This window comes from Agelaius phoeniceus, chromosome 5, assembly GCF_051311805.1.
Source record: "Agelaius phoeniceus isolate bAgePho1 chromosome 5, bAgePho1.hap1, whole genome shotgun sequence".
Taxonomy (NCBI): domain Eukaryota; kingdom Metazoa; phylum Chordata; class Aves; order Passeriformes; family Icteridae; genus Agelaius; species Agelaius phoeniceus.
In genome coordinates, this window is record NC_135269.1 from 6,537,725 (window position 1) to 6,549,980 (window position 12,256).

Genomic DNA, 12,256 nt, shown 5'->3' on the forward strand with positions numbered 1-12,256 from the left:
GACAAAGAGTTAAGGACATTTGAAAAAAGGACACCTGTTAACAAAGGATTAACTCTTAAAAGCAATAGCCTGTTGCATATTCATACACCTCATATATGATGCATAAATTCCATTCAAATACAGGATTCTGCCTGGTCATCCTCTGGTCATCCTCATCAACTTCTTCGTCTGAGTCCTAACAGCACCTTACAGCACCTTTGGAGGCGGGAAGAAGTTCGTTTCTTCTGATAAGAGAGCAGTAAGTTCTTTTTCTCTGAAAGATTTAGGTGTCCTGTGGCTGCTATCTCGCTGCAAGTCCTTTCCTTAAAAAAAAAAAATGTATCCTACATAGCAGCTTCTATTTTAACATTTTTGTAACCTAAAACTATATTTAACACACTACTTAAGAGAATTAATACTGCACTACTTTCTAGCACAACACATATAACATTCATTTTAATATTTGCGAAAAGCCAATCATAAAACACGCATTTTTCATATCAGGAAAATGTTTTTTTCCCCCAGGGGGTGGTTGGGCACTGGCACAGCTTCCCAGGGCAGTGGGCACAGCACCGCCTGACAAAGCTCATGGAACATTCGGACATCGCTCTGGGGCACAGGGAGTGACTGTGGGGATGTACCGGCAGGCCGGGAGCTGCACTGGGTGACCCCGGGTTCCTCCGGCCGAACCCATCCCGCCCTTCCCTCACTTCCCCCGGCCGGGGCGGCCCTGAGGAGCCGCGGTCCGGCCGGAAGTGACGCGCGCGTGAGGGCGGAAGCGGCGCGGGGCGCGGGGGCGCGGCCGCGGGTGGCAGGTGAGGAGCGCGCGCGGGGGCGGGGCCGGGCCCGGGCCCCCTCAGAGCCCCGGGAGAGCCCCGGAACCCGAGCGGGGCAGGGGAGCAGCTCCTGGAACAGTTCCGGAGAGCGGCCGCGGCTCCGGTGGGTGCCCTCCGGCTGTGCAGGGGCTTCGGCCTTCACGTCTGGGGGCCGCAGGCGCTGCCCGGCGGGAGCCCCGGCGGCTGTTGGGCAGGAGAGCCTGGCAGCGCCTGTGAGGGAGGGAGAGCAGGGCTGGAAAATGGTTCTTGGCAATGCTCTTGAGAACCTGAAAATGGTTCTGCAGAGAACCTGAAAATGTTTCTGCAGGCAATGGTCTTCCTAACGCACTCACTTTTCGTGGGTGCCTTAGGAAGAGCGTTGCCTGCAGGTCGAGGGAGGTGATCCTGCCCTTGTGCCCAGTGTTGGTGCTGCTTCCAGTTCTGGGCTCCTCAGGCCGTGTGACAGACACATGGAGGAGCTCCAGCAGAGAGCGACAAAGCTGGTTAAGGGACTGCAGCATCTCTCTCTCCTGTGAGGGCAGGCTGAGGGAGCTGGGTCTGTTCAGCCTAGAAAAAGATTTTCCAGACAGGTTGTGGAGTCTCCCTCGCTGGATATTCAAGGACCATTTGGGTGCAATCCTGTGCCAGGTGCTCTAGGATGGCTGCTTGAGCAAAGGGTTGGACCAGATGGCCCACGGAGGTTCCTTCCAACCTGAGCCATTCTGTGATTGTTACGTGCTGCTTCGGTGCTGAGCCATGGCATGGGTTGGGAGATCTGCCAGGCAGGCATGGAGCATGGAATTCTCAAGTTGGCAGTGACATCCAGGACTCCTGAGCTCCATATTCCCTGAGTATTTCAGGGAATGGCGAGGGCAATGCCTCTTTTCAGTGTAGGTCAGGTACCCTGTAGGGACAGATGGGAGATGCTGCAGCCTGGAGGAACAAAAAAAGAGGTGTCTGAGAGAGACATGGGATTCTGTGTTATGTGATTTTTCCTCAGAAAGTCAACTGATAGCTCGTGATGGGGTTTGGGTGTCTTGTACTATTCCAAGTAGTTGTACTGTTTGTAGTACTTTGTACTGTTCCCAGGCCAGTACTTGTGCTGGTTGTAATGATTTGTCAAATAAAACCTTTTGTCGGTGTTGGCAAGTGAACCCAAATTGCTGATGCAGTTATTGGAATCATCTTTTTCTATGTTCAAAGTGAAGAATGAATTGGCCAGCAATAAGGAGACCACAGGACTGCTAGACCTAGCTGTGTACATGAAGAAAGGATGCTGATGGGTTTAGGGAATGTCGTGAGTTCACATCCAGCAGTGACAGTCATTGTTAGTATTTATTTTAGCAATCAACAGGAAATCCTGTGAAAAGGCTCCCCCCTCCTTTATATTTATTTTTTGTTTGCTTGTTTGTGGGGGTTTGGTGTTTTATTTGTTTTTTTTTTTTTCCTTTTCTTTTTTGGTTATTAAATGTGGTTCAGATATTGAATGGTTGAATAGCGCCTGGATTTTCCCAAAGACCTCTTTCCAAAGAGGAGGCTCTTTATCCCTGTGCAGAGCAGGCTAATTGTTGACTCTGTGCAAGCCAGGCAGAGTGGGGCGGTGCTGCTGTGGTTGTGGCATTTCACGTGGCTGAGGCAGAGGGCAGCTGGCAGTTTGCTTGGAATGACCTCTCTGTCTCATGGAGGTTGTTGCATGGGGGGTGTTGCTGGCTGTGTTGTGCAGACTGGGCTCACCCATGCTGGAGTGGAAGTTAGAGCTGCCCCTGCTCCTTGGCAGCTCCCTGCAATACGGAGCTTTCCTGGAGCGCTGCAAGGAGGCAGAGCAGAGAGTGCTGCTCTTGCCAGAGGCAGGGCCTGGAAGCAAAGTGGCTTTGGCATGTCCTTGTAGAGACCTTTCTGCATGGCAGTTTTCTGGGAAACAGAGGTGCTCCAGTCAGCTTGCCCTTGCTTAGACTTTATTTTAGGAAGGTTGGCTGATAAGTTCTCCTGATATTTCATGATGTTTGTCTTGTATGAGTGGTAAAGCTGGGATGTAGAGGCTGCCTCATATATCTCTGTATTCCTGGGATGCTTTGGATGGGGGGGAAACAGCCACAGCTCCAGAGCCTGAGGCAGAAGGGTGCCTGAGGAATGCCTAGAGCAGCACAGGCTGCTATTCTTAGCATCTGTCCTTCTTCTATCACTCCAGATATTGAAACTGAGTTTTAAATCTTCATTCCTTCAGATGCAAAGTGCTGTTCTCTCAGCTCAGGCGTTCTTGGGCCAGAAAACTGAAAGCAGATAATTCCTGGGAGCTACTCTGCAGTCTGGCTTCTGGGAATACCAGGTGACTGTGGTGACATCAAGCTCAGCTTGGGGAGTGAAAGGGAAGGGTAGAAATTGAGGGCTGGGGAAAAATAATATTGAGGTAATCCTGAAAGCAAGGCAGATTTCTTTTTTATAACATTTTTTAGATTAAAGGTAATGTGCAGAGGAAGAAGAGGATTATGTCTGAAATTGTTATGTTTCCCATGGCTGTGGTGTAAGAGATTGAAGGGAATCATTTTTATCAGTCAGAAAAGCAATTTCTGAAGCAAATCAGCTCTGCTTAGACTCCCTCTCAAGATAACCTTTCCCTGAAAATACTTCATCCAGGTGTCATTTTTTTGACCCAGCTTTTCATCAGCTCCTGTCAATCAGGCCACTGTAGGGATATTCCTTCTAGCAAATGTGAACACACTTGAAGACATTCCTTATTTTGTTAGGTCCCCTCCTGTCATCTTCTAGAAATGCAAGCACTGCCTTTGCTTTTGAATGTGTAAAACAGGCAGGAACTGATCTGCTCCCTGGCTTGATTTAATTGTTTCCTTAATTGGATGTCAAAGGCTTTGTTGTAATGCTGCACGTGGAACCTGGGGGCTGAAAAACTCCAGAACTTTGGAGCAGAGGGTGCTGAATGTGGAGGTGAGAACCAGGAAACTGCAAGTTATGGTTTGTGGCAGTGGTTGGATCTGCAGCTGAGGTGCCTCTGCAGGAGGGTGGAGCTGATTTTGCATCAGAAAATTAGAGGGCAAAAGTAGCTGGATGGTTTTTTCTTTCTTCTTTATTTTAATTTTTTTTTTGGACGTGGTGTGTTTCTGGAAGAATTGCTGTGTCTGATAGTGAGAATGAGAAGCTCCAGACATTCTGCAGGAAGCTCTACAGCAGCATTCTGGTTAGCCTGGCTTTGGAATCCCATTGTTTAAAAGAGAACTTATTGCAGAGAAATGCATCTCTAGAGGACTTTGCATAGCCAGTGGCTTCTGTGTACTTGAAGCATACAAAACCAAAGTGCCCCCATTTAGGACATCAAAGAAGGAGCTGTGTCTGGATGTTTGGGATGGGATTCTCAGCTTTAGTTATGATGTTTGTAGAGTAGGTGTAGCTAAGCTGTTTGTTTAGGCTTCCTTTGTAATAAATAGTGATAGGAAGGCAATCAGCAGAGTGTTTGTGGTCAGTTGTATATGCTGCCCTGGAATCAGATCAATTGTTCATTCCAGAATCTGTTTGTCTCCATGACTGATGGGAGCCAAAGGTGGCAGTTGCAGAGGGGATTATCTGATTAACTTATCAACATCTGCCTGTCAAAATGAGCTTTATGTATCCAGCTGGAGGAAATGAATTTCAGCCTGTGCATAGAGGACAGGGCTTTCTCAGCAAGGTGATGCAGTGAGGGAGGCTGCCTGTGCTTCACAAACAGAGCTCTGTGTTGAGGGGAAAGATTGTCCTGAAGACAGCAGTGGCTTAGAGGGGGTCTTAGCTTATGGAGCTGGCAGGATTGAAGTGCACCTCTAAATTCTTTTAAGTCTCTAGTTTTCAGATTATCTTAAAAAAAAAAAGCATTCTCTCTCTGGATAGTCAGTGTAATTTGTTGTATCTAATCCATCTTTAAATGTCAGGTGTTTTGCCAAGGAGTTGCCACGTGCTATTGTAAAGCTGGGCTCTGAGATCTCAAATTTTGGTTCTTTCTCTTTAGCCTCAGTGGAATACGCCAGTAGTGACAAACCAGCAAATCTAAGTGGCTCTGAGTAGTTTTTGGGTAAGGGGGAGTCTCCAGATTCACCTATAGTAGCTGCCACAGCTCTTTCTCTCAAAGCAAAGTGTCTGAGCCAGAGGTGTTTCTAACAGGCTCTGGCTTCTTGAGAAGGAGGTGCCTTAAATGCTGGATTCCTGCTTTCAGAGGCAGATTTTTGACAGGCCAGTGCTTTTCTCCAGGTAGTCCTGCTGCCTGTCAGGTGCCTCAGTGCTCTACTCCTTCTGCAGGGCCATGGTGAGATGTGGGACTGGCTCCTTTTGAAAAGGGTTTGGCTGTTCAGGTCATCCCATATCAATGAGCAGCTGTGGGAGCAGGAGGTGCCCTGTAGGATTCATTTTCTACACGGAGTTTTTGTTGCTGGTGTTCCTCTGAGGTAATGCTGTGCTGTAAGGATAGGCTCAAAGGTTGAGATTGAGCAAGTATCCTCTAAAGCTGGAGGAGAGGAGCAGAAATGGCTTTTAGAGCTGTGGCTAAAGTAGCCTTGTGCTGTAGATTGGGCCATGGTGTGGTCCTGCTGCTGGGAGAGAGGGACAATGATGGCTTCTCAAGGTTTTCACTTTCCTGCACCCATTGCCAGCTTCTGTGTCTGGGGAACTCCAGCTCCTCTGTCTAATTCACTCCTTGATAGTGGGCAGGGTGGGACAGCTGGAATGGACAGAGTCATTTAGTTCCACAAATAGCACTGGGAGGCAAAATCACAGCCAATGCCAAGCACTCCAAAGATGGAGAAACCCCTTTCTTGTCTAAAATAGCTACTAGAGGTCTTAAGACCAAAGCAGTAACATCTACAAAGGAGTTTGAGGGTGCTACTATGAGAGACATCTAGTAACATGAGCACCCTGGTGGAGTACAGCCTGCTACGGGGCCTAATTAGGGGCTCATTAATGCTTTCTTTCATCACTGCCTTGCAGCCTTCAGATGGTGATTAGACCTATTTATAGGGGCAGAGTTCCTTAATATACAGCACCGTGTGCTTCTTGCCAATCAAATCAGTAGCATCTGCATCTTTGATTGCTGCTTAATAACATTGTAGAAGATGGTTAATTAAAAAAATATAAATAGACCTTTCATCCTCTTAACTTACCCAAGTGTTGCTCTCCTGCCCCCACCTTCCCCAAAAAAAGGGTGAAGTTGGATTAGCACAGGGACTGTGGTGAGCCTCTCATGTCACTGCTGGAAATGCATCCTGCTCTCCTATCCAGGGTAGTTACCTCTTGTGTGCTCTGCTGGAGAACTGAATTTCATCCCCTCCCATGCATGCACAGGGCAGAATGATTGTATGCTGCATAATAATGGACTTGTAGGCTCCTGTGCTGCCTTTGAGCAATTTCCAGCTTTTGTTTCAGTGTCTGCATCTGTGTGAGTGTGTGCACACACTGCCTTATCCTGCCTTGAGCAGCATTTCATATGCAATGGCATATTTTGCTTTTCTTGCTTTTCAAGTCTCTTTTTAAAATACTGTTCTCTGTTTTTGCAGCTGGTAAACTCACAGGAGTGTGCTTTATCTGTGGAGGGCAAGGTGTTATAATTAACTTTTTATATTATTCTTATTTTTTCCTTAGAGGATTTAATTCTGATATTTTGTTGGGCTAGCCTGTAGGCAAGCCTCCAGAACAATCAAGGTATGACTTGAATACACCAGCAGATTTGACCATGGGGAAATGTTTGTCCAGGTAAACATGGTAGAAAGTATTACATGTCAGAAATTACTCTCAGGGCAGAATTTGGGATGACTTCTTGTGTTTAACCAAGTTATGGATGTGACTTTGCACTTTTTGGTAAGCCATGCCCAGAGCTTGTCTGCTCCATCTATGGAGTGTGTTTGATCTTAAACTGCAGTTCATTTGTGGTTTGGTCTGTTGCCACTTGGGAGCCATCCTGGTGGTAGTGGAGTAGTCAGGTGTGGTGAGGGATATGCAGAGGGATATTGCTGATCCCTCTGTCCTAACAAGGATCTTTATTGGGATCCTACAGAAGAGAGACATAGGTTAGAGACAGCCTGTGACTTCTTTTTGGGGCTGTTACTGCCTGTGGGAATTAAAGGCCTCTAGTTCTTGCTGCCTTTCCAGGGCAGTGGTAGAAGCAGCAGCACAGTAATTGCTAAAGCAGCCATTGTAGCTTTGAAATACACACACTGATTTATTTCAAAGTATTTAATCCCTCTTCTCCCCTGAGCCTGCTCTCTTTAGAGTTCTTGAAGCATGTTAAGGAAGCAGGTATTGTTGATGGCTTGCCTTATTCTCCCTTTATTTTTACAGCAAAATACACATCTGCTAAGTGCTTGTATACAGCTTTACATTCTGCCTGTGTTAAAGGCAGCCATGCTATTTTTTAAATATTGCCCTTTTTTATGTTCCTTTGAAAATCTAAAATATTTTAAGGTTGTAGGGTTATTTTATTTTTAGATAATCATCCCAGTAGTCAATCCTCCATAGAGCAGTATTTTCTAAAGAACTTAGGGAAGTGTTGCTTCTTTTACAAACTCTGCTCTGTAACAAGTTCTTTAGGGCTTGCCTTAACATGAGAGTGTAATTATTCTTATGGAGAGAGGTGAGGAAAGCAGGTGGAGTGTTTCTCTGCCTATCCAGAGCAGTGAATTATATACTTTCTTTTCCAGGGGCAGAGCTCCACATGTCCCTCCAAGCATTAGACTTGGCTGTGGTGAGTGAAGAGCAAGCCCAGTTGTTGGTTCCAAGTGCCTGGAAACCCTGGAGTGCTCAGCCTGCTTTAGGTCTTCTGGAGAGGCCAGACAGTCTGGTGGAGGCTGATTCTGTTTCCCACTCCTGCTGTTTCTCTCAGCTTTTGCCAGTGTGAGCGTTGGAATTGGGAGGGAGAGAACAGCTTTGAGGGCAGAGGAGGAATAGCCACCAGCCCTGAGGAGCTTTGGAGCAGCTTGCCTGAGGTGAGAGGCACAGACAGCTAAAGGCAGAAGTGCAAATCTAAGCAGTCAGGAGCCTTAGTCAGAACTTCCAAATCAGAACATAGCACTTGGAAGCAGGTGGTGCAGTGAGAAAACAACCTTTTTCTCTTTGCTTTCACTTTAATGAGGTAAATGAGGTTATTATATAACACCAGAGCATATTTGTCTTGATCATGAAAGTTGACATAGAAAACATAATTGAATATAAAATGGCTGGAGCCCCCAGATGCTACAGCTCTTTTTCAGAATCTCTTTGATCACAAAAAAGAAAAAAAAAGGCAAAAAAAAGAAGAAAAGCTCTGTGTTGCTGTTTCTTCTTCTTTGTGTGACCCATTGGTGGTCACACCACTAATGATTAAATGTCTTGGGTGATCTGACATCTGGTTTTGTGACTCATACTTTCTTTGGGCACATGTGTCCATTTCTCACTGTAGCATCAGAGTATTTCATGTCAGCTGTCGTAATTCCAGCATTGCTGTACTTCCTGCAGGAACACACCCTCTGTAAGATTCTGGAGTGATACTGGAACCAGTTTGTTGCTTTGCTGGAAGTCCCTTCTGTATGTAAGATATAAGCAGTTTATTTGCACCTTTGCTGTGTGTGTTACATGAAGGCTTGGCACCCATTGGATAGGGTAGAAGAGTTGACATAGTCTAACACCCAGCACTCACTTTTTTATTTTTTATGTACTAATTCTGATAGTGGAGCATGGCAAGAAAATGTGCTGCTTCCTTCTCAGTGCTCTGGAGTTTGAGATAAATGAAGAGTCAGTCTTACTGAGTGATGTTCAGCCTTTGCTTTCCTTCCTGACTTCTGCTGGGAATATTTTGGATTTCCCTTTAAAAATATTCCTTATTCCTGCAGTCTCTTTCTGTTAAGTGAAGCAATTCTTCTTTTATTCTAACCACATGGTGGCCCTTACTCAAATTGTTTGTAAAACTGGCTTATTTCTCTAATTCATTTGGTCCTAGGAGGTAACAAATGGCAGCTGTAGCATGGGATTGTGCCCAGGTCTAGTCATTTAGTTGTTGCTGTTTTCCCTCCTCCTTGCTATGGCTCTCCAACTTGTTCTCTTGCACAGAAAGAATTGTCTCTTGTATCTGTCTCTGGCACTCATTTCCAGAGCCTGCCATGTTTCTCCACTTTTTGTTTTAGGAAAGGTGAGAATCTGAAGCTCCTTTGAGAGTCTTCATGGAGAGCCTATGAAGGTGATGTTTACCAACAGACAAACTGTGGCAGTGTGAGCAGGAGCACCCAGGGATTTTCCTGCTTTGCCCAGTACTGGGGGCTCCTCTCTTTGCAAGGGAGCAGTGGGACCTGAGGGAGAGTCTGTAGCTTCTGACTGTAGGCAAAGAAATGTTTTGGGAGTAGCTAGAGGAGCACTGCTCCCAAGTCAGCAGCTGAACTGAGCTTGGTTTTAGGAAGGACACTAGGAGAATTAGGATTGGTGAGAGTCTCAGAGATCCTACTGGGGCTGTGTAATCTTGCCTGACCTCAAGAGGTGAAAATCTTGGCTTTCTTAGGATTACCTTTACACAGGAATGGTTTTGGTAATGAAACAAGTTTCAGAAGTTTCCTTCTTGCCCCTTCTTCCCCCTGTGTTTCATGACTGGACAATTACAGCTGTTTATCTGGCTGTGGTAAATTGGGTCATTGAGCTGATTTGAGTTAAAAATAGGCATCCCAAACATCAGGAGCACTGATGCAATGGCAGAGTTTTTGACCAGTGGCAGGGAGGATTATAAACTCCTTTTGGGGCCAGAGTAACTCATAACCACGTCCTTGCTGTGTTATCTGGCCCCTTTATTCCATGGTGACAGTCAAATAGCAGCTTTGAAAGGAAAAATATTGAAGCTTGATTGTGGTCAGCAGATCAAAAACTGCTGTCTCAAAATTAGCTGTACTCATCTCAGATTAACTTGTATGCTTTACAGCTCTAAATAATAATTTCCTGTCTGCAGAGCAGGCCCAGTCAAGAAGACTAATCAGTGTGCAAACATTGCTGCTAAAGAGTGCAGATACAGAGTCTTGCTGCCAGTGATGCATGAAATGAAACAGAGTAGGTCTAGGCTTCCTAGACTGGCAGCAGAGCCAGCTTTGTAATGGCTGGGCTTGATCTTGCAAATTTGTTAACTGTGGAAAGGCTTCTACATACTCTTAAATCTCATATGATTCATTACTAAACAGCCCCACAAAAAAAGCCCCAAAACTCAGCAAACCCCACATCCCAGAAGAATACCCTTAAATAACAGTCACATCACATTTACAGAAAGCTTTTTCTCCCCTACTGTGGTATCATGTTAAAGCAAAAATTTGGAGAGGGTGGTGTTCGTTAAATACACAGAAATGGCTGCAGGCAAGTCTAATCTGTTATCTCTTTGTTTTGTGAAGCAAGATAGGGAATTGAAGGAATGTATGAAGACCCCTCTCGTTTTCACATATTAAACTGGTTTTTTTTGTGTTGTGACTCTCTTCAGGCTCCTGATTTGTGAATTTCTCCAGTATGGGCTGTGTTTCTATGTCACTCTCAGCCTGCACTGCTGTAGAGCCAGGAATGCAGGTTGCACACAGCACTGCTCTGAACTGGCTCCTGCAGACTTCCAAGTACCACACAGGGAATGTGGTACCTCCTGAGATATCCCTGTCTGTGATGCCTTGGATTTTCATCCTTTGTTTTGCTTCTCCTCAGCTTAATGAATATTTTCTTATACAGATCTACAGAGCCCTGTGTGGTGCAGCCCTGTAATGAGCACCTGTAAACTGTCTGGTTTTTACAGCCCGAATGAGAAGAGACACAGAGAAAACAAGTTTGGAAGGAGTTGTGCAGACCTAGCAGTAGAGTTAGGGTTAGAAAACTGTATGGATACTCTACTCTGTTCATTCTTTAGAACATCCTAATAGAAATGTATTTGTGAGTTTGCAATTTATAATGTGCTCAGAGAAATGGATTTTTTTCTCTTTGTTCTTCCAAATCCCAGGAACTTTTTTGTTATTTTTATGAGTAAAGTTGGGAGGCCAACTTTTTGGGAATTGCTGAGGGAGAGGTGAGCAAAGTTCAGGATGGAAACATGGGTGGTGGGTGACCTTCTCCTGGCTGAGCTGTAGAGCAGTGGTACTGGCCCAGCTGCTTCCAAAAGTGTGCATACAGCTCTGGTGTGGGGCACACAACTGAAACATTTTGGTGACTGGTCAGGCTAGAGATGTGAAAGGATTCTAAAATAAGGAGGCTCCTTTCAAGATAGTTACTAAGGAAAAATCCAGTCCAGAAGCAGCAAAGAGCTCCTGGGAGTGTCAGAATGGAAGAATTCTCATTAACCTACTTGGAGCAAGGGGGTGTGTGCCCATGCATGCCTTGTAATTTCATGGCTTCTGTTCTTGGAAGGGTCTGATGTTGTGTTTGTTGGAGCAGAAGTGTAAGATGAAATACTGCCTTTTGCTAATATGGTTGGATGACCTGAAATATATCCATGTGGAATAGGAGGAAAGGGAGGAGGGGACAGGGTGATTTGTGATGAGTCTTATTGCCACCCTGAAGTGACTTTGCTTCTAACTCTGGACTTTGTTTGCAGCACAGTCCTGAGCAGAGATTTGTTAAGTAGCATGCTAAAGTAAAATTATGGTTTCCAAGAACATTCAGCTAAGCAAGAGAGTCTCAGCTCACTGTAGCAGCCTTGAATGTATTAAAAATCCAATATGTCAGCCTTACTGCTTGTGCCTTTTTCCTCAGCTTACCAATTCTGTTGCAAACGCTTTCCTAAAATAATTAGTGGAGCAGAAAGTAGAAGTCCCTTGAATAATTGCTGTGATAAAATGGCAGTGTGTTTAATGTGTAATGACCTATTTGTTCTTTCCCTTAGGTACAATGGCCACAGTAGCCCAGAAGCACTTTTTGGAAGGACAGCCATACTCAGTGCCCCTGATCCAGCCAGACCTGCGCAGGGAGGAGGCTGTGCAGCAGGTGGCAGATGCACTTCAGTATCTGCAAAAGGTGTCAGGAGATATCTTCAACAGGTAAAGTGCCCTCCTGGGGGCCTGGGTGCTTAGCATTCAGCATTACACAACACAGTGCTGGAATTAGGTTGCAGCAGTGAAGGGGAAAGGGCATTGGGTTGGCAAACAATGGAAGTTCAGAAAAGAGATGAAAAAGGACCGGATGCACTTCAATATGAGTTTATTAGATTTGAGTCTGTCAAAGTTAAGCATAATGAAATGGCTGCAGTTTGCCAGAGATTGTTGGTTATGAATTTTTTATTCATTTTTATTAGTGACTAAAAATTATTAATTTTTATGCCACAAATTGCATTACTGCTTCTACTGCATTTATCCCTTATTCCTTCTTGCTCATGCTTTGAAGGGGAGGCATTGTAATTTAGAGTATCTTGAAGATGTGTCTTCTTGAGTCATTGTACTTGAAGCAGTGAAGTAGAAAATGTCTCTTTGTTCTGATCTCTGCAATGTACAAACTGTTCTCTTTGGGCTTCTGGTGTT

General features: G+C 45.2%; 1 protein-coding gene across 5 annotated transcripts in view; it reads left to right on the top strand.

The window, feature by feature from the left end:
• Positions 1-655: 655 nt before the first annotated feature.
• Positions 656-12,256, top strand: part of WASHC1 (WASH complex subunit 1) — a 38,120-nt gene continuing 26,519 nt past the window's right edge. The window contains exons 1-2 of one of the 5 annotated variants that reach the window (XM_077178228.1): positions 656-794; positions 11,626-11,779. In XM_077178228.1, coding sequence (XP_077034343.1) covers positions 11,631-11,779 — 149 coding nt within the window. In that variant the 5' untranslated portion in view covers positions 656-794; positions 11,626-11,630. Of the gene's footprint in view, positions 919-3,099; positions 3,121-7,629; positions 7,751-11,600; positions 11,780-12,256 lie in introns of those variants that run through there. The other 4 variants (XM_054630966.2, XM_054630971.2, XM_054630965.2 and 1 more) reach the window with 4 other exon arrangements.